We start from the raw sequence: 19647 nt of genomic DNA, 5'->3' as shown, positions 1-19647 counted from the left end.
GATAAGATCATATCAGCAAAGTACAAAGAGCCAGTCTCCACTGCCTTTGGCAACGTGTTTGTACAATCATGCTCCCTCTCCCAAAGCTAGTCCAAATCACGCATCACTCCCCTGTCCCCCCCAGGTCCCTCTCCTTCTGGCAACACCACGTCTTGAAGCACACTGCTCTGGGGAAAGATGGCCAGGTTCAGAGTCTTTGGGAGTCCTGAGTGTGCCCTTTATGATGGCCTGGACTCTGATTGCTCATGACACTGAACAAGCTGCTTTTAGCCTCTCTAGTGTCCCCATCCTAGGTCCTCAAGAAAGAATTTGTTGGTGCTGAAGATAATTCATGCTTTTAATTCAAGGTCTAGTTCTCTATGTCTGCTGCATGAAGCAACGCTGGGACCAGCTGCCACCCATTTCTCCTTCCAGCCATCCCAGATTTGGAAGCTGGAACTAAATGCTCCACACCATTTGTTTTCCTTTGGGAATGAAAAAAATAGAGCTGGTGCTAGGTTATGCTGCACGTGCTTTCATTGTTGGTTACTACATTTCCTGGTCACTGTCCCAACATACCCTCCCCAAGATGCTCTTCCCTTTGGATAAACTCTCCTCCGGAATCTGCAAGGCCACGCTGAAGTCTGAGGATTACATTTTAAGGATGAGTAGTATTAGGTGGTTGTCTTACTTAAATCAATCGAGGAGCTTGTTTTCATTCATGGACCATGTGGCATTTTATCTCCTTATGCTTCCTCCCTTTGTTTCTGCCTTCTTAATGCCCTTTCTTGCTCCCGGTAGGCCCATCTCTCAGAGGCTGCTTCTTTTACTGCAAGCTGAGCTGATGCCACATAAAGAGATTTGCAGGCGTAAAGCATTTTAAAGGAAGCTGGACAGCAAAAGGGATGGGCTTGAGCTCCCTAGAAGTTCCTTCCGAAGTGAAGTAGACCCCCAGCCACACTGGAATCCTTCACTGTAGCTTCAATATTATTTAGTTAGATTGAAGTTTCCTGAAAGAGGCTTTAGGGACAATGACCTAGAGAAGCATTGACATTTTTGGCTGGTATAACTGTTCAGAATCAACAACCTTTGTCCTATTATTTCAGCCACATAAAATGTTGACTTGGCTCTGAAATACCCAGCAATGGGATTCCAAGATAAGGAGACTGCAGCCAACCTGGCTGTGATATGGATGTGGTTGGTCTTTGAGAGAAATCAGGAAGATCTGATGCAATCAACCTCTTTGGTATTGAGGAAGGCAGACTCTCAGTGGCAGAAAGCCATTGCTTGTGAAGAGGGGTGAGGAGTGGCACAGCAGCCAGTTCAAGAGACCAGACAGCCCCCGCGAACTAGTATTTTGACTTCAGTGTACAACAATATAGTAATGATTTTACTTGTCAAATTGGGCTTGTAAAGGACAACGTAAAGTTCGTTTTCCTTCACGGAGCACGCTCTGGCTTGGTTGGCTGAGAGGTTGGCCACACTGGCCTACAGGAAGGAAAAATAACCATTCAGGGATTTCAAAATAGCCATGGATGGTCCACAAATAGACGAGCCAGTTGGTACTTCATCCTGGCCCCTTGGCATCACAGGATGCTGGAGGAAGGCCTTGGTCTCAAATGTCACCTTATTCAGTTGAGGAAAGCAAAGCTCACGGAGATGGAGGAACTGACCTAAGAGGATGAAAATTATGGAGAATCAGGGAATTCCTGTTGTGGCACAGCGGTAAATGAGTCCAACTAGTACCCATGAGGATGTGAGTTCCATCCCTGGCCTCACTCAGTGGGTTAAGGATCCTGAGATGCTATGGCCTTTGACGTAGGTCACGGACACAGCTCGGATCCCAGATTGCTGGGGCTTTGGCTTTGGCCATGGGTGGCAGCTGCAGCTCCACTTGACTTCTAGCCTGGGAAATTCTGTATGCTGCAGGTGTGGCCCTAAAAAAACAAAACAAAGCAAAACAAAACAAAAATTATGGAGAATCGCATAATCTGGATTTTTGGAAAATGCATTCTTGTTGGATATCTAGCTTGCAATTGGGTCACTTCCATGTCTGAACCTCCCCGTACTTTTAGAGAGAGGCTCTGTGGCATGTTATAGAAAGTGTGCTAAGCTTGGAATCTGAGGACGTGAGATGATTCCTTCCTTTTCCTGTGTCATTACTTCAAGGCTCTCAGCATCTTCATTTTTAAAATAGGAAGTATTCCATGTTACAAGATCGATACAATAATTGCAGGATAAAGCCAAATAATGGATGTGAAAGAAGCTTTTAAACAAGTAAATGCCACCAAATGTCAAGTAATATTATTCCAAATAGCATTTGGGCTTCTGTGACAACACCTGCCAAGTTCTGTCTGGAAAGATAATTAGCTGCTTGTTCCTCCATGGAGATGTGCTTACCCTAAACTCTGTTGCCGGTTACTTCAGGGGTGGGTGTGTATGTCTGTCTGTCTTTTATCTGTAACCCCTCCAGTCCCTGTTTTAATACCTCTTCTGTAGTGGCTGCTTGATCAGTACTTCTTGAACTAGATCACTTATACAAACTATTGTCTTGGTCAAACTTCTGTTTTTCTACCACTGTGCTACTGAGAAAATTCTAATTAGAACATTTTTTCTTTAGCCAGGGAGTAAGGGTCACAATATGTGTTTACCAAAGACCTGATATTTTAATGGTACCCTCTTATCTAGTTCACTTTTGTATGAAATGTGAGCAATTTGGAGTCAGTTAGGAAATGTCACAAATTGGAAAGTAAGAGTTGAAGAACCAAAGTTTATGAAATCACCTTAATATCACCGAGAGTGAAATGAGAAAAATTGAACATATCTATGGAATGTTGTAGTCTACAATGGAGTGCTTTAGTCTCTTCTAGGATTTCCTGGAACCTTGTAGACTGTTATTCACTGTCCACATATGCATATATAAAAATATGCCATCTATAAATAGCCACCTGCCTTTTCAGTGAAATTAAAGATGGGAGAGTTAGAAGAGAATTTCCCAGTGTAATTACAGGGCTCAAACCTACAGCTGTTATACTCCTATAATTCTACCCAGAAAATTTCTGATATCATTATATGCTATCAGGCACATTAAAAAAAATCTTTTTCTTTCATGGTACAATGTTGTCAACAGGACACGTATTTCTGTCTCACCAAGACTTCTCACAAACCTACTTTGAGAAATTAGGTGTTGCATAGGGTTATTGTACAGACTAATTTTTTTTTATAGACGGAAGACAATTTTCACAGGTGTTGCTGCTTCTTATCTAGGGATTAACACCAAACTCCTGCCAAAGTTTTTCCTGAACTCTGCCCATGCCCTTTCCCAAACACTCTCCCTCACTTATTTTCTGCTGGGATGCATAGACGTCCTCCATAGACATCCCTGAGCTTCTCAGATTCTTAGGTAAGAATCTTCTACCTAAGGATGCCTCACAATGTGAGAGGAATTAAACTCCACGTTTTTATCGCTGCTTATAAAAAAGCAGATAGCGATTTATTCATACACAGTCTCCATTCCCTCGCTAAAGGCCAGTGCTCTTTAGTCTTTTTGAGCCCTGAAGGACTAGGCAGCGCTGACAAGAGGAAGGGGACACATTTACAGGAGCCGTCACATGGCTCGCCCCACAGAAGGGTCTAAGTGCCTTTAGCAGTTAATTTGTGAGCGGAAAAAACCCCATTGGGAGCCTTCCACCGACTCTAAAAGCAAACATTCCTAACTGGCAGTATTAGTGTGGTGTTAAAAGAAGCATGCTTTAACCTAAAAGGTGTCATTTTATGAGCAAAAACTGAATAAATCTTACGAGACTTGAAGTCGCGATTTTTTCCCTTCCTGGATGCCAAAATCCTCACAAGCTTAAGATGACCTCACACCCATTGTGATGTTCAAAACCCAGGAGGATCTTAAAGCCGCTTTGCACAGAGAGCAGCCACAAGCCTTCCTCCTCCTGGTGAGCACTGTCTGTCACTGGTTTTCATTCCATGTGTTTGTAAAATACACCAGCCATGTGTGTGAGCCTGTTAATTAAAACAAAAACAACGTTTCTGTTGAGCTTGAGAAGTATAGAAACTTAAAGCCGAAGCAGGGAAGGAGAAACAGCAGCGTCTTGGCTGCTGCTGTGATGGCTGCCAGAGAATGAGGGGACTCTGTTATGAAAAGCCCGCAAACAGGCACCTGAATTAAAGAGAGACCAGTGGGGGAAAAAAAAAAAAGAAGCTAGCGAGGCTTGGAATTGGGAGTATTTAGAATGCCTTTATCATTTCCCTGAGGGACTGTTTAATATCAAAGTGCCTGGATAGCGAAGCCTTCTCCGGTCTAATCTGATTCCAAAGTTAGCCTCTCTGACAAGAGGAGAGAATAGCTTTGGTGGCTTCTGAGGCCATCCTGGGGTCAGGCGTGGAGTCTATTCCTGTGGGAGCTGCTGAGTCACTGCCACCTCAGGGAATCACTTGACCTCTGGCTCAGTTGACCTAGAAGGTAGAGTGAGGCCTACAGCTGGGAAGGAGCCACGTGCAAGCCCTTGCTCTGATCTCTGGGATCAACTACAGACTTTCCCAGCCACCTGACGCCAAGGGATTTAGGTATTAACAATCTGGATAAAAGGTATTCGAATACAAAAACACCCATCGGTGATTAAAAAAAATTTTTCACAGACTTCTTCCCGAGGAAAACATCTTCAGAAAAGCAGACCAAAAATACCTCGTCTTCTTTCACATATAGACTCCATGCCTAAAGGGTGGTAAAAACACGGATCAGATAGCACTTCTCTAAGAGAGATACTCACTCTGTACCTTCAGTAAATTATCCAAAGCAGGGTATGAAATAGCTTAGGGATGTGTGTAGTGGGGTGGGGTGGAGAGAGGTAGGAAGCAGCAATGACAGAACAAAAAATTGAAGGACAGTTGAGGCATTCATGACACTCTGTATTTTAAAAGGCAAAAAAAAAAAAAGACCTCAATATATATATAACATCTTCTTCTATGAGGGACACATCCGATGGTGTCCCTCCATAGCATCTTTCCAGAATACAAAATTCTAATTTTTGGCTTATATAGGAACCATAAACTAAATAAACGTTCACTCTGTATTTTAAAAAAATTTATTTGTGATCTGTACATGTGATAAAGTGGGGCTTCCTTGTAGACTTTTAAAGGCAAAACAAAACAAAAATCCAAAGTAAAAATGTATAAATACAATATATATTTTCTTACAAAAACGGGAGATTTACAAAATATACATACTGCACTTGTCTCTATTTTACAAATTTCACATGCAAGAGATACAACACAAAAGATGCCGAAAACTGTGCAGTGGGAGTTTTAAAAATCTGACCAATGATGCGGTTTGGGAGGTTTAAGAAACACAAGGTCAATGTTAATTTTAATATAAAAAGCAGCTCCACTCAACATTACATATATAAAGTAACTGGTACTCCTGACAGTCGCCTCTATGATTTAAAAACTGTTCAAAACAACATTTAGAAACTGTTTTGGGAACGAGGATAGTGTGGCCAGATAGGAGGGTGATGGCAAAGGTGGAGTAAAGGTTAGAGCCCGTGAGTCTCTGCTGAGCTCTTAGACCATTATGCAAAAGAACTGGAGTCCTATTATAAGGGGGGAAAAAAAAGGTACATGACTTAAGATTAATAAATTTAAGTCATCCAGCATATTTCAAAGAACTCCAGAATTACTTTGACGTTTACCTTCTTTCAATGACTTTCCTTAAAAATCGGGCCCATTGGTTGAACTGTCCTCTTCCCTCACTATCATTTCTGCAGGTCACCTCCCCACCCAGTCACACAAAGACAGGGTCAGCATATACATGCTCTTTTATAAACGGATTTATGGAACAAAGAAAATAGGACAAAATGCTTCTTTACTTTTTTTAAAAAAAAATTTACCTTTATTATGAGGCTAAAGGCATTATGCTTCTCTTTTTATCATGAGGGATTCAAATTGGAGGGAAAAAAAAAATAGAAAGAAAACCTAAATGCAGGTTTACGGGAAGAAAAGAAAAACGAAGGGAGAGATTTCCTTGAACATTTTAATAGAGCCTGTTGGATCATGTGTTCTGGATGAAATTTACTTAAAACAAACACGACAAAACCCCTGCATTTCCTTTGCCCAAGTCAGAACCTCTGACGGAAAGGAGCAATGGAAGCACACTGCCTTTCACTTTTCCTTAAAAAGGAATGTTTATCTCAACCAAATTAACATCCAAAGGGAAACCTCAGATTTGCGCTGCTTTGCCTATAAAAGTTGCTGTCTTCACAGTTACGCCTTTCCACAGGGAGACACTTGTTTCCTCTTTAGTCTCTTACAACAAAGACAAGGGGGAAAATGCATTCCTGTTTTGAAAAGCAACAAGTCATCACTTCTTTTCAGGGTATTAAACCAAATAAAATACCCTCCTTTCCTCCTCCTGCCTTCTCCAGAACATAGAAAAGTAGTAGAAATACCTACTACTTGCCTCCTCTTTTTCCCCTTTGCAAAATGTTATCTTCATTTCTTTAACATTCTCACATTAGGATTCTAGGAGGCAGGCCTCCCAAGACTTCAAAAATGCTTATTTTACAAGACTTGAAAGGAGTAGGGGAGGAAAAACAGGCAGGAGGAGGCAGGGGAGGAGAGACTGCAATGTCTGACCTTGGAAATTAACCCATCTGGGCTCCAGTTTGGCCCCAGTGAAAAGAGATTATGGTTTGACCACCGTTTGACAAGGACACTGCAGGGAGTTCTCCCCTTTTTTCAACAAAGAGGCCGCAGGCGGACAGCTGTACCTTTCACCCCGGCCTCACAGGAGTGAGGACAGGCCACTTGTCTTGCAGCAAGGGAATCGCTCACAGGCCCAGAGCCGGAAGAACTCAGAGCAACCATAGGATCTCAATCTTCTCCACTGGCCCCGGTCGGCCTGGACCGTTCAGGATTTACAGCGTTGTTATCATCATCACCATCATCATCATCACCCTGGAGTCTCCGCCACAAGTCTTTTCATCCAAACCGCCTTTCCACTCAGGCCTCCTTTCCAAACCCACGCCTCGTCCCAAATCTACACGTTATCGTCTCACTTCCAGGTCACTTCTCACTGGAGGGGAGGGAGGTTACAGAAACAAGCCCCCCACCCGGCAATTCTGTCCCTACCGCGCCTTTCCCCCTGCGAGGGGGGGTGGGGGTGGGAGAAGGAAGGGTGGGGGAGGGGCTGGGGCTCATACCGCCGTCTCCCCCTTGCTGCTGTGGCTGAGTCTGTGGTAGAAGCGGCGCCACGACTGCAGGGTCTTGCCGGACCAGATCCAGAAGCCCGTGGTGATGCCTACGATCATGGTCATCAGGTATTTGATCATGAAGACGGTGAAGTCAGGGCTCATGGGCGGGAAGTGGCCGGGCGGGCAGGGAACCGCGTAGCTCTTGCACGTCTGCAGGAGCCAGGTGCGCTCCCAGTGTTCGCGGAAGGCCTGCTCGTAGAAGTAACAGGCCAGGACGATGGTGGCGGGCACGGTGTAGAGCACGCTGAAGACGCCAATGCGCACCATGAGCTTCTCCAGCTTCTCCGTTTTGGTGCCGTCGTGCTTCATGATGGTGCGGATGCGGAAAAGCGACACGAAGCCGGCCAGCAGGAAGGACGTGCCGATGAAGAGGTAGACGAATAGGGGCGCCAGCACGAAGCCCCGCAGCGCGTCCACGCTGGACAGGCCCACGTAGCAAACCCCGCTGAGCAGGTCCCCGTCCACCTGGCCCATGGCCAGGATGGTGATGGTCTTGACAGCGGGCACCGCCCACGCAGCCAGGTGGAAGTACTGAGAGTTGGCCTCGATGGCCTCGTGGCCCCACTTCATGCCAGCGGCCAGGAACCAAGTGAGCGACAAGATGACCCACCAGATGGAACTGGCCATGCCGAAGAAGTAGAGCACCATGAAGAGGATGGTGCAGCCTTCCTTCTTGGTGCCCTGCGCCACCGTGCGGTAGCCGTCTTCTGAGAAGCGCTCCACGCACACGGCGCGGTCCTCCAGCAGGAAGCCGGCCACGTGCGCCACGGCCACCATGAAGTAGCAGCCCGACAGGAAGATGATGGGCCGCTCCGGGTAGCTGAAGCGCCGCATGTCCACTAGGTAGGTGAGCACCGTGAAGAGCGTCGAGGCGCAGCACAGCACTGACCACACGCCCACCCAGAGGCGGGCGAAGCGCCTCTCCTCCTCCTTAAAGTACATGAGGCCGTTGGCGCGGCCCGGCTCGCAGGGGGCGCCGCAGTCGCGCTCGCCCAGGAAGCGGTAGCCTAGGTAGGGGGGCACCTTGAGCTGGCGGGGGCACGAGAAGGGGAAGGCCGAGCGGCCTCTGCCGTCAGCGGCTCCCGGGGGCAGCGCGGTGAAGGGCAGGTCGGGCATGTAGGGCGCTGTAGGATAGGCGGTGGGCCCGCCGCCTGGGCCCCCGGAGCCGTCGGACGTGTTCTGGCCCACGCAGATCTCGCCGGCGCCGTGCACAGGGAAGTTCTCGCAACGCAGCCGCTCGGGCCATTGGAAGCCGAACTTGTTCATGAGCGCCTCACACCCCTGGCGGGCACGCTCGCACAGAGAACGGCACGGCGGGATGGCCTTATCGAGCACGGTGCACACGGGTGCGTACATGGAGCACAGGAAGAAGCGCAGCTCGGGAGAACATTGCACCTTCACCAGCGGGTAGAACTGGTGCACCTCGAGGCCCGCATCTTCTTGGTTCGTGTGACCCAGCAGGTTGGGCAGGATGGTCTGGTTGTAGGCGATGTCCGTGCACAGAGGGATGGAAATAGGCTGGCAGAAGCCGTGGTCCGGCACTGAGATGCCCTTCTCGCCGTGGTACGGCTGCGCCCCGGCGCCCGCGGGCAGTGCGCCCAGCACTGCAAGCACCATCGTGCACAGGCCCAGAGGCGAGGGCGACGCTGCCGTGCGGGGGCCCCGCATCGCCGGCCGCGGGTGCAGCGGCGCTCTCAGCCCAAGAAACGCGACAAGACAGCCAGGAGAGGCTGGGATCCCGGCAGGCGCCGCCGCGCCGGGCGCATGAGAGTCCTCCCGGCGCCGGGGCCGGGCCGTGGGCGGTGCGGAGCCGAGGGCGCTGTAGCTAGGGTGCTCGCGCCGCAAGGGCGCCGTCGCCGCCTCCGCCCAGCACTCGCGCAGCCGCCGGGGGCCCAAACACGTCTGCCTGGGCCGGGGGCGCCGATGAGGGGGAGACGCCTTTTCCTCGCGCCGGGACGTAACGGTGCGGCTCTTTCTGCGGCGAAGAGCAACAAGCGTCTCCGGTTACCCTTCAAAGTTTGCCCAAGTCTCTTGACTCACAGCGCACAGTAACGCGCGCGCCCCCCGCTTGCGTCTGGGCCCCCGGCGAGCGAGAGCCCGGCGCCGCTGCTTGCTAGCCAAGGCCGCAGCCTCTGCGGTGCTGCTCCGCCTCCTTGCCTCGAGGCTCGGTTCGCCGCCACCTCCTCCTTCTCCGCCGCCTTCTTCTCCACTCCCTGCTCCTTCTTCAGCCCCAAAAGCTTGTCCCCAAGTTTCAGCCAAACGGTTGATTCTCCCTCTGAGTCCTATCGGCGTCTTGGAGCCAAGAGCTCTGCGAGTTCTTTGAAGAAATCCAGTCACACTGCGTCCAAAGGTGTGAGGCCCCCGTGCTCGCGGCCTGGGCCTGGCCTCTCCAGTCCCGCGCAGCCCCGGCCGGTGAGTCGCGGCGCCGGCCGGGAGGGAGCGCAGAGTAACGTCTCGGAGCCCAGCAACTCCGCAGAAGAAGCGTCGCGCTCGCAGGATTCCGGGCCGCCCCGCCCTCTCCCCTCCCCCCATTCACAAACCACTCCGGGGGCGGGCCCTGGAGCTCCAAGACCGCCCAATGGCAGCCTTTGTTTTCTGTGTGGTCGCCTCCGGATTGGGTGGAAGTCGGAAGGGGCGGGCGAAGGAACCCGAGAGGCACAGTCTGCAGCGCTCTGGGCGGATTCCTGAGGGGAGGGGCAGGGGGCTGGGAGGGAAAAGTTAAGAAAAACTTTTACCGTGAATTCGCTGGGGGGAGAGGAGGGGGGAACGCACCAGAAAGGGAGTTTGCTTGAAAGATTTGTTCCTCTTCCGGGTACTCTAAAATACACATTCCTGAATAGAAGGGCGCACGGGGGAAGTTTACGGGGAGAAGCTGAGAATAGAGCAGCGCCACGGCAGATAGGGACGTGACTCGGAGTCACGTTAGCCCTCCCCGAGCTGAAAACGCTGGGCTTGGCGGGGTGCTTTTGGGTAGCGGGGTCCTAAATGAAGGGTTCACTATGGGGCCAGAAAAGGGTGCGCATCGCAGATTGCTTTTCTCTCCCCCGACTCTAACAGACCACGTGAGGCCACAATCCCCTCTCATCCCCGCTCCCAGTTGTAAAAAGGAGGAGGGGCCGCGACCGCGAAGAAATTGGAGTCGGGCGAAGGGGCCGACTTAAGGCGGGAGGAAGTGCAGACCCCTCGGAGGGGAGAGGGTTGGGGAGCCGCGGGCGCTGGGGACCCCGACCCCAAGTCACCCTGCCCGCGAGCACGGCCCAGAGTCTAGCGATCTGGTATAGCTTTAATGGAGCCATAAGAAAACAGTGTTGGGGGAAATGGCTATTAAAAACAAAAAACCTGCGACCCGAGTGGCCAGGAACACTGTACGGTTTAGAGAGCGTATTTGTCCTCTTTTTCTTAGTTCTGCGGCGTGTTGGGATCCCATCTTTGTCGCAGAAGCAATGGAATATGCGTTGAAAAGTTTAAATGGGTATTAGAAACCAAGGGCATTTGCTAATTAGTTTTCAAAACACAAAGAGAAGTTATCCTGTTTTCGGGTAGCGTTTTCCGATTGGCAAGCGTTCTTTTGTTCCCGGTCAAATCTTCGCCCTGCTAAAGGCAATGGGCGCTCGCGCGCGCGCCCTGCTTACTCCCGACGAGATCAGAAGTTAGGAGGGAGGGGGGCCGCTCTCCCTTCTCGCTGGACAGCGAGGAATATCCTGAATTCCCATGCAGGAAAATGACAATGTTGAGAAAGGAAAAATCTGCTTCTCTCTCCCTGTCTCCCTCTCTCTCTCATAACACTCACGCACAAAGCAATCTTACGCCTTAGAAAACGTTACTCCTGGCGGAGCCCTTTCCTTCTGTCAGCTCAGTTCCAGGCGCTGGAGCCCTGAGGGATTTCTGATTGGGATGCATGTTTGCAAAAGTTGCTGCTTTTGCTGCTTCTGTTGCCCACGGTGAGCCTCTTCTCCAGCAAGAAAAAACAAAAACAACAAACAACAAAAAAGCGATCCTGAAATCGAAGACAGTTAATTGGGTTCCCTTTCAGGGAGACTTTGGCTTCCTCTGTTTTTCTTTTATTTATTTTCTATTACCGGTTTACTGGAAATCTGTCCCTCCACTTCACAGTTCTTTGTCCTTCTCCACTCTTGCTAATGGGTCTGGAGGGCTGGATCGTTTAATCCAAGGTAGGGTGTCAGACTGCTCACACTTTTCATCCGGCCTTCCACAGGAGTCCTCATCTTTTTCTTCCAAAGCTTGTTTCCCCTTCACACTGGTTTTTGTTGTTGTTTTGGGTTTTGGGTTTTTTTTTTTTTTTTTTTTTTGGAGGGGGGAGGGAGTTATCTGCCTCAAGATAATATAAAGAATTAATGATATTTAAAAAAATGTTTCATTCACTCCTTCTGTTTTTTAAAGGGCTCCTTTTTTTTTCTTTCTAAATTATTCTTCCCACCTAACATTGGGGAGCATTGATATTGATTGCACTGAAAGATGTTCTTCAAAGACAATGCTGTTGCTTTGCTTTGTCATTTAAAGTGTGTATGGTGGGGGGTTGGAGATCCTTTTTTCTCTCTGTGAGCTTCAGGATATTCTCCTTTTCTAAATCAAATTTTCATGCTTATTCATCAGGCCACTGATCTAAGTCATCTTTGCTTATTGAGGGAGAAATTGCAAGCACTGTCGAAAACCGACAGGATAAAATATGATCTTAAATACAACCAACACCAGTTTAGTTATGAGCTTCTTTGCCTCATGTTATAGCCCCTGACTATATTCTTCTCACCTTATAGCCCTGATGAGATAACTATGTAGAAAGACAAAAAAGAAGAAAGCCCTTTAAAAAAATTACAAGGAACATTTTTAAAAGAATCTATGTATAAGATGCAGAAAACCCACCCCCGTTTATCTAGATGAAATGTGTCACACACAAGTGTCCCCTTGCTCTCACCCAGGCAGACAAGTGTGAAAAACAGAAGCAGAGACCAATTTTTGGGAGAGTATTTTGAGTTTTTTCAGGATAATTTTTTAAAAAACCACTCCAAAATAATTCTGAAAATTAAAAATTTGCTGTTTGGGAGAGAAGTTTGGTAGCTTTCTATGACCTGTTTGATATAGAATGTTGATTTCAAGGAGCTAAGTCACTAAAGGGAGTGGATCAGAAAAATGGGCTCAGAGTATAGAGGATAGATCATGTTTTAGGCTTTATGATGAATGTGGTAACATTGGTTCACATTCTGTTCAGAATCAGTGTAATTGTCTTTTCCAAGTAACACCTTCCACACCCAGCTCCCAAAGCTACCAACTGGTGTCTTCTTTGGAGAGCTAAGGGTGGAAAATTTTGTAACTGTCTCCTGTAAAACTTCCAATTGTCCCTGCCCTTTAAAACAACAAAGGCTTTTATTTCTTCACATCACAGTCATATGGTTCTATAGAAAAGTGATGCTATTCATTGGCTCCAGTTATTTAAATGTTACTTATTTTGGCCACATCCCAGGTTTATCTAGTTGAATTACATTCTGATGTCAGGCCAGATTTGAAAATGGCCACCTTCGTGGTGCCACAATCCTGTGGTTGTAGTGAAACTCCAGCTGCAAGAATTACTCATGCAAGACCAGAAAGGGCAGCTTTTAGCATATACTTCCCCTTCTGGCCTCACTTTTACCGGACAGTCTGTGACTTTATAACATTGAGAACTGGGAATTTCTAGTTGCCAGGTTGCCATAGACTTCTTTCATTTTAGTTTGGGGTGTTGGATCATTCAAAAAAGGGAAACAGTCTTGTCCCTAAAGCAGGCTTTCAAGTGTTATGAAAGTTGGAGGTCTCTATGTTGATTTAGAAGAGGGCCATGCCAAAATCCTTTCAGGGATGCTAGGTAGGCTCTACCATGTAGAGTGGTTTGTATGGTAGATTGAGGGACTGAACCCATTTGACCATTTTCCTTGTTGGCTGAGGATCCTACTAGTTATCTGTCACTTTATAACAAATTACCTCAAAAAGTAGCAGCTTAAAACAACAAATATTTACTATCTCACAGTCTTCGTGTGTCAGGAATCTGAGGACACTTAGCTGGGTTCTCCGGCTTGGGGTCTCCCACAAGACTGCAGTCAAGGCATTGGTCAGGGCTCCAGTTACCTCAAGGCTCAACTGGAGGCAGATGCATTCAAGTTCATCTCGTGGCTATTGGCAGGTCTCAGGTTCTTGCTAGCTGTTTGCCAGAGACATTAGTTCCTTGCTATGTGTACCCTCTCATGGCCTACAACCACTTATAACATGGCACCTTGCTCCCCCAGAGATGAAAGTCATGGTCTTTAATAACCCAGTCTTAGAAGTGACATCCTGTCACTTTTGCCTTCCTCTCTTCTTTGGAAGCACATCACTAGGTCTACCGGCAATCAAGGGGTAGTAGGGATTACTCTAGTGTGTGAAAATCTATTGGAGGGTGAGCCATTTTAGAGATGGTTCACCACCAGGTTACTGATTCATTCCCAAAGTATTATGGAGATAAGGCCTCAGAGAGCAACTCTTAGGTCTTGCCCTTGGGGTGTCCAGAGAAAGGGTCACAAAAAACAACATATGTGGTTGGTTATAACGCCATTTGCATCTGCTAGAGTCAGAACAGAGCCCCCAACTCAAGCCAACTTTTTTTTTTTTTCAAACACATATTGTCATTGGACCAGAAGGAGAAAGAATGTGGGAAAGCTGATTAATATAAGACCATCAGCAGCCCTGGAGACATAGCCTCCAAGTGCCGAAGGCAGCCATTCTGGGGAGTCAGATTTGTACTCAAAGGACCAAGCATTTGAACCAAATCTGTAGAGAGACTTTGGCTATTTGGGTTACGAGGTAAAAAGCACCATTGGTAATCACTACCATTGTCTTTATGCCAGTCTGGACGATAATGATGTGTAGGAGGGGTGGCAAAGGTGGTTAGTACACCGGTTAGGCTCTGCTTTTCACCGCTGATTTCCTGTCCTGCCTCAGGCAAGTCAAGCTTTCTCTAGCTCTCAGGGTGTTGTGAGAATTAATGAGATACTATTTATAAAATACTTTGTGATCTATGGGCAAACAGTCATGAGGGCAGAATCCTGGTTTGGTTACATGGTTGCAAATCATAGAGATAAAATGAAAGACCAAGGTAGGTGCATATTTTATGGTGCTGGCTGGCTCTTTGCTGAGATTGTGATTTTTTTACAGAGGTATGCTGGTAAATGTTTAATGACTCTAGCTCTCCAGGAAAAAACTCTGATCTATACGTGTGCCAATTTCCATGGTGTAAATACTGATACCAGGGCTGATTTCAAGCCACATGTTAGCACTGAACTTGGAGTCTGCCAAAGGTGCACATAATCAACTCTCACAAGCCCCTAAGTGCTGATACTAGCACACCACTGGGCTTATAGGACTTACTCGTTTCAGATGATTTTGAGCATCAAAAATCATTATATTTTTAACAGAATGACTACCATGTATAAGGTACCAGGTGCTTTAGGTACACTAACTAATTTCATAACAATCCTTCAAAGTTCCAAGTATAAGCAAAAAAATCCTTGTTATAGTAGCAAAGCCTGGGCTAAAACCTGATCTATATAACATTTTTCACTTCAGACTGCACTGCTCTTTGATGTCTCCATGGTAAATATCACCGATTTGGGTCCTTTTAAATGTCCGATTAAAAGCCATTGCAAAACTTAGAGAAGCCTCAGAATTTCTAGGCTTGGGCTCTCAAGCCCAGATTGGTGATGATCCCTTGAATACTCTATCTGTGTAGATTTCAGACCCACTTGGTAATGACCACTGATTCCCCCCACCACCCCCAATTTCCCAAGGAATCATTTAATTCCCATTGCTAAAACTGCAGCAGTGAGTTTCTAGATGAGGAGATGTGAGTACCCTATGCCAGCCCACCAGGGCAGATGGGAAATTTGGCAGGGTACCAGACCCTCCCCATCTTGGCAGTCCAGGGCAGTTGACAGAGAGCTAGGAGAAGCTGTAGGAACAAGACCCACAGTCCTAATGAAAGCCCCCAGAACCTTCTAGAAGACTGAAGATGGGAGCTAAGGCAGAAGATCGCAAACCTGGCTGGTCATTGGAATCACCTAGGGAGTAGAAAAAAATTTTTTTTTCTTCAGAAGTTTGGGCCCTACCTCAGACATGTGGAGTCAGAATCTCTGGCATTGGACTTGGGGGTTTCATTTTTAAAAGCTCACTGAGTGATTCTTTGGAATTTCAGGTTTGAGAACCGCTGACCCAGACTTGTATTCCAAGGCAATGTATTGTGTTACTGATCCCTCAGAGAAGGCCTTTGGTCTTGCATAAAGTCCCCACTCTACTTGATTATGTTTTGAACCAAAGGGTGGAATAATGAGAACGTAAGGGACGGTGAGGTGTGTGAGGGATGCGTGTATGTGAGTGTGTGTGTGTGTCTGTGTGTGTCTGTGTGTGAGAGAGAAAGAGAGAGAATAAGAGAGAGAAAAAGAGAAGGCGGGGAGCAAGGTGGTTGGATAAATATCTGGTTGCAGGGTGTGATGTTGGGTCTGAGCCCTTACTTATGAATCTCAACAAGTTCACAGTGGCTATTCTAAAATGCAACAGCTGCTGCTCCCACAGTTCATTCAGAGCATTTCCTCAGACTGCTGTTGCCATTCTTGCACCTGTACCACATGACCCCTCACCCCAGATGACGGAGCCAGGAATAGGCAAGCATCTGACCCAGCTATGAGGTTGTTTGGCATGAGACCTCTGCCCAACAGGTGTGTCCCCTGGATGTACAATAGCCACCCAATCAGGTCCTTTCATGGGGCGGGGGTGGGTCTGAGTGTAAAATATTTTGTCAAGAAGCTGAGAAGTATTCAATAAGAAAGGAACAAGCAGAAACCTGGGAGCCGTAGAAGCTTGGGGGAAGCAAGAGCCGTGAGGTAGGGATGGGAGTAGGGAGAATAATTAGATGGTGCAATGGGCGCATGGATGGAAAGACAGGATAGTAGAGACCTTTCATGATGGAATGCTGCAGGAGGAAGGGAGGACGAGGATGGAGGGAAGGAAGAAAGGAAGGGACAAAGGAAGGATGAAAGGACAGAAGGAATACCTGTTTTAAAAGGAGAAGACAGGAGCTCCCGTCGTGGCTGAGTGGTTAACCAACCCAACTAGCATCCACGAGGACATGGGTTCAATCCCTGGCCTCACTCAAAGGGTTAAGGATCCAGTGTTGCCGTGAACTGTAGTATAGGCTGCAGATGTGGCTCGGATCCCGAGTTGCTCTGGCTGTGGTGTAGGCCGTCGGCTACAGCTCCAATTCCACCCCTAGCCTGGGAACTTTCATATGCCGCAGGTATGGCCCTAAAAAAGACAAAAAAAAAAAAAAAAGGAGAAGACAGGAGTTCCCACTGTGGTGCAATAGGGTCAGTGCACCTCTGCTGCAACCAGGACACAGGTTCTATACAGTAGGTTAAAGGATCTGGTGTTGCTGTAACTGCAATATAAGTTGCAGCTGTGGCTCAAATCTGATCCCTGGCCTGAGAGCTCCACATGCTGCAAGGCAGCCAAAAATGAAAAGGAAAAAAAAAAAAAAAAAGGAGAAGCCAAGAAGACCAGGTCACAGAAGCTATTTCCTAACTCCTTTCTTTGGAATCCCACCATCCCCACTAAAGAAGCCTCCTGCCTGTCTGCTCTAGTTAACTAGAGAGACCCTCACTAATCACAGTGCTGGGGCCTGCAAAAGGGTGAAAACACAAGTTTCTTCTGACTTTCTTCTGGGCCCATAGTTGCAGAAGGCTGACTTCCAGGATCAATGCCAGCCCAGAAGAGGCATCCATTCAGAGTTGACTAACTAGGTTCTGTCTTGCAGCCACCTTCATCTCGCTCAGTGGCCGGGATACAAGAAGATTCTTCCTAGGGCCGCAACTGATATTGAGTTGACTCAACTGAGTAATTGCAAAAGCGTGGCAAGATAGGAATCATTTATAAAGACCCAGGAGACCTCTTTCTTCTCAGCTGTTGTAAGAAAGAAAGAAATGCTCTAAAGCATGTAAAGTCCTTAGCATGGTTGTAGAAGCTGGTAGCTGCCCCTCAATATATATTTTCCCTTCTTTCATAGTATCGGAGCCCCCAATCTTTAGCCAGACATATGAACCACTTGGAAAAAGACTCCATATAAAACCTCCCCCTTTGTCTATCCCCTAAGTTCTGGCCAGTGGAACAGCAGCTGTGTTGTATGCACCATAAAGGAGGTAGACATGCTCTCCTTTCCCCCTCTGGATGGCTGGACCTCTGGAGGCTATTTTCTCAGAAAGGAGAAGAATAGAGAAGGAGCCTGGGCCCCTCACACTATAGGGACTCCCTCTGAATTTCTCCATATGGGCTCAAAATAAACTTATGTCTTGTTTAAGCCAACATTATTTTAGGTTTTCTTTTGTCTCTCAGCTGAGCCTAACCCTAATTTCTCTGTGAGGCCTGGCACATAGTAGGTATCCCTCAAATGTCAGTTTCCTTCACCATCCTTCTTTGAAGGGTCTATAGCTCTTTTGATATGTCTTCTATTTCAGTGCCTACCTTATCCCATCTGTTCATCTCTGTCAGAGAGAGTAGGAACTCTGTCTCATTTTTCTCCCTTGCCTTTTGCAAAGTTCCATTTGTTGAATCAAACTGTGCAATTTGTCAGCCCGGTGAAGTTCAGTGAAAAAATTTTTTAAAAACCTATACTTGCAGAAATACAGGATGGTGAAAGACTAGCTAGGGACACATGATTTGGGAGTCACAACAGAGCACAAGTTAATCATGGGTTGACAAAGAACTGTTTTAAATCGAACATACTTGGGGATATATGAACCAGATTAAGTGGTATGAAGGAACCAGTTGGAAGAGTAACCCAAATAAGTTAAAAAAGCCATCCTTGGAGTTCCCGTTGTGGCACGGTGGAAATAAATCCGACTAGGAACCATGAGGTTGCAGGTTTGATCCCTGCCTTTGCTCAGGGGGTTAAGGATCTGGCATTGCCATGAGCTGTGGTGCGGCTCAAATCTGGCATTGCTGTGGCTGTGGTGTAGGCTGCAGCTACAGCTCCGATTCGACCCCTAGCCTGGGACTTCCATATGCTGTGAGTGTGGCCCTAAAAAGCAAAAAACAAACAAACAAACAAACAAAAAAAAAACAAAAACCCAAACAAAACAAAACAAAACTAAACTAGTTCCTGGGTCCTACCCCAGAGAATCTACTTAGAATGTCTCCATAGGCATCGGATGTGCAGCCAGGATCCCAAATAGTGGATGAGAAGACAAGGAGAGACTCTGGTTGTTTCACTTGGAAAAATATAAGTGCTCATTTAACTGTCTTCCCAAGTATAGGGAAATTTAAAATGGATGTGGTGCATTTCTTTCTCCAGAGGATCAAACAGAGGAAAGGCTTCAGTCACAGCTAAGGAAATGAGAATTCTCAGGGTCTTGGTCTAGCCACTAACCCCTTGGCATTGGGCAAATCAGTTCACCTCTGTGGGTCTGTTTCTTCATGGATGAGGCCAGGAAGCCGGGCTTTGGGATCTGGCCCAAGGGGAGCCTTTGCCTTATTGGGGGGGGGGGTTCTTCCCCTGGGCCAGGGCTTTCCACAGTAGGGGCTGTGTTGTGTGTTCCATGTAAGTTACCCACACAGCTGAGCCCGTCTCTTCCCAGCTCCTGATGGCTGGCACAGCAGAGCCCCTTCACTCACCGACAGGGCCCGGCGTGTGCCGAGAAGGGGGGACACAGTAACCCTGAGAGCTCCCTTAAGGGCCACTTAGCCATGGCTTTTCTTCTCCTTCGTGTTTCCCCTTAGCCCCTCCCCTTCTCCCTGCCTCCCCCCTATTATTGTAAAATAGTACTTTAAGCTCTAGAGCCAGGCTCTTCAATTAAGGTGTAGACAAAGTGGTAGGACTCCACTTGATTAAAAACTGTGAATGGGACCGAACACAAACCTCAAAACATTTGCTTTTCAAAGCCCGAAGTGGGGGAGAGAGGGACTGTTATGGGTTCTCGAATTTGCCAGATGTCAGTTTAAAGGGGCCTAAAGAATTTCTAAGCCTTTGTTGACCAAATCCCTTCTCTCCTCGGTCAGAGCCTCACTGAGGCCGGGGCCTGTGGCTACCTTGCCAGAGAGGCCACCGAAAGGCCAGGTCTGGATGGCTAGGGGGCTGGGGGCGTGCGGGAGATATTTAAATTTTTGTTTTTTCCTCTTAATTATCCGGGGCTGCCCTATGAGAACTCGTTCTCTTGGTGTGGAGAAATGAACTCTTAATCTCCACAAATGAGGGCAATCAACCCATTTACTAAATAAACACAGATCATTGCAGACGGGCTGTCCCTCTTTGTGATTTAATTTGAGAATGGCTTCACCTGAGGGAGGAGCTGAGGCGTGGCTGGGTCCGAGCCACCTGGCAGGGTCCCTAAGGGGAGGTGGC

The 19647-nt window shown here is 47.6% G+C and overlaps 1 protein-coding gene across 1 annotated transcript; it reads right to left on the bottom strand.

The window, feature by feature from the left end:
• Nucleotides 1-4882: 4882 nt before the first annotated feature.
• Nucleotides 4883-9042, bottom strand: FZD7 (frizzled class receptor 7). Its single transcript, XM_047773256.1, has one exon. The coding sequence runs from the start codon at nucleotides 8904-8906 to the stop codon at nucleotides 7182-7184; it is 1725 nt and encodes a 574-aa protein (XP_047629212.1). The 5' UTR covers nucleotides 8907-9042; the 3' UTR covers nucleotides 4883-7181.
• Nucleotides 9043-19647: the final 10605 nt, after the last annotated feature.

Source organism: Phacochoerus africanus, chromosome 3, assembly GCF_016906955.1.
Source record: "Phacochoerus africanus isolate WHEZ1 chromosome 3, ROS_Pafr_v1, whole genome shotgun sequence".
Classification (NCBI taxonomy): domain Eukaryota; kingdom Metazoa; phylum Chordata; class Mammalia; order Artiodactyla; family Suidae; genus Phacochoerus; species Phacochoerus africanus.
Note: the sequence above shows the minus strand (reverse complement) of the source record. Positions and strands in the feature narration are given on the sequence as shown.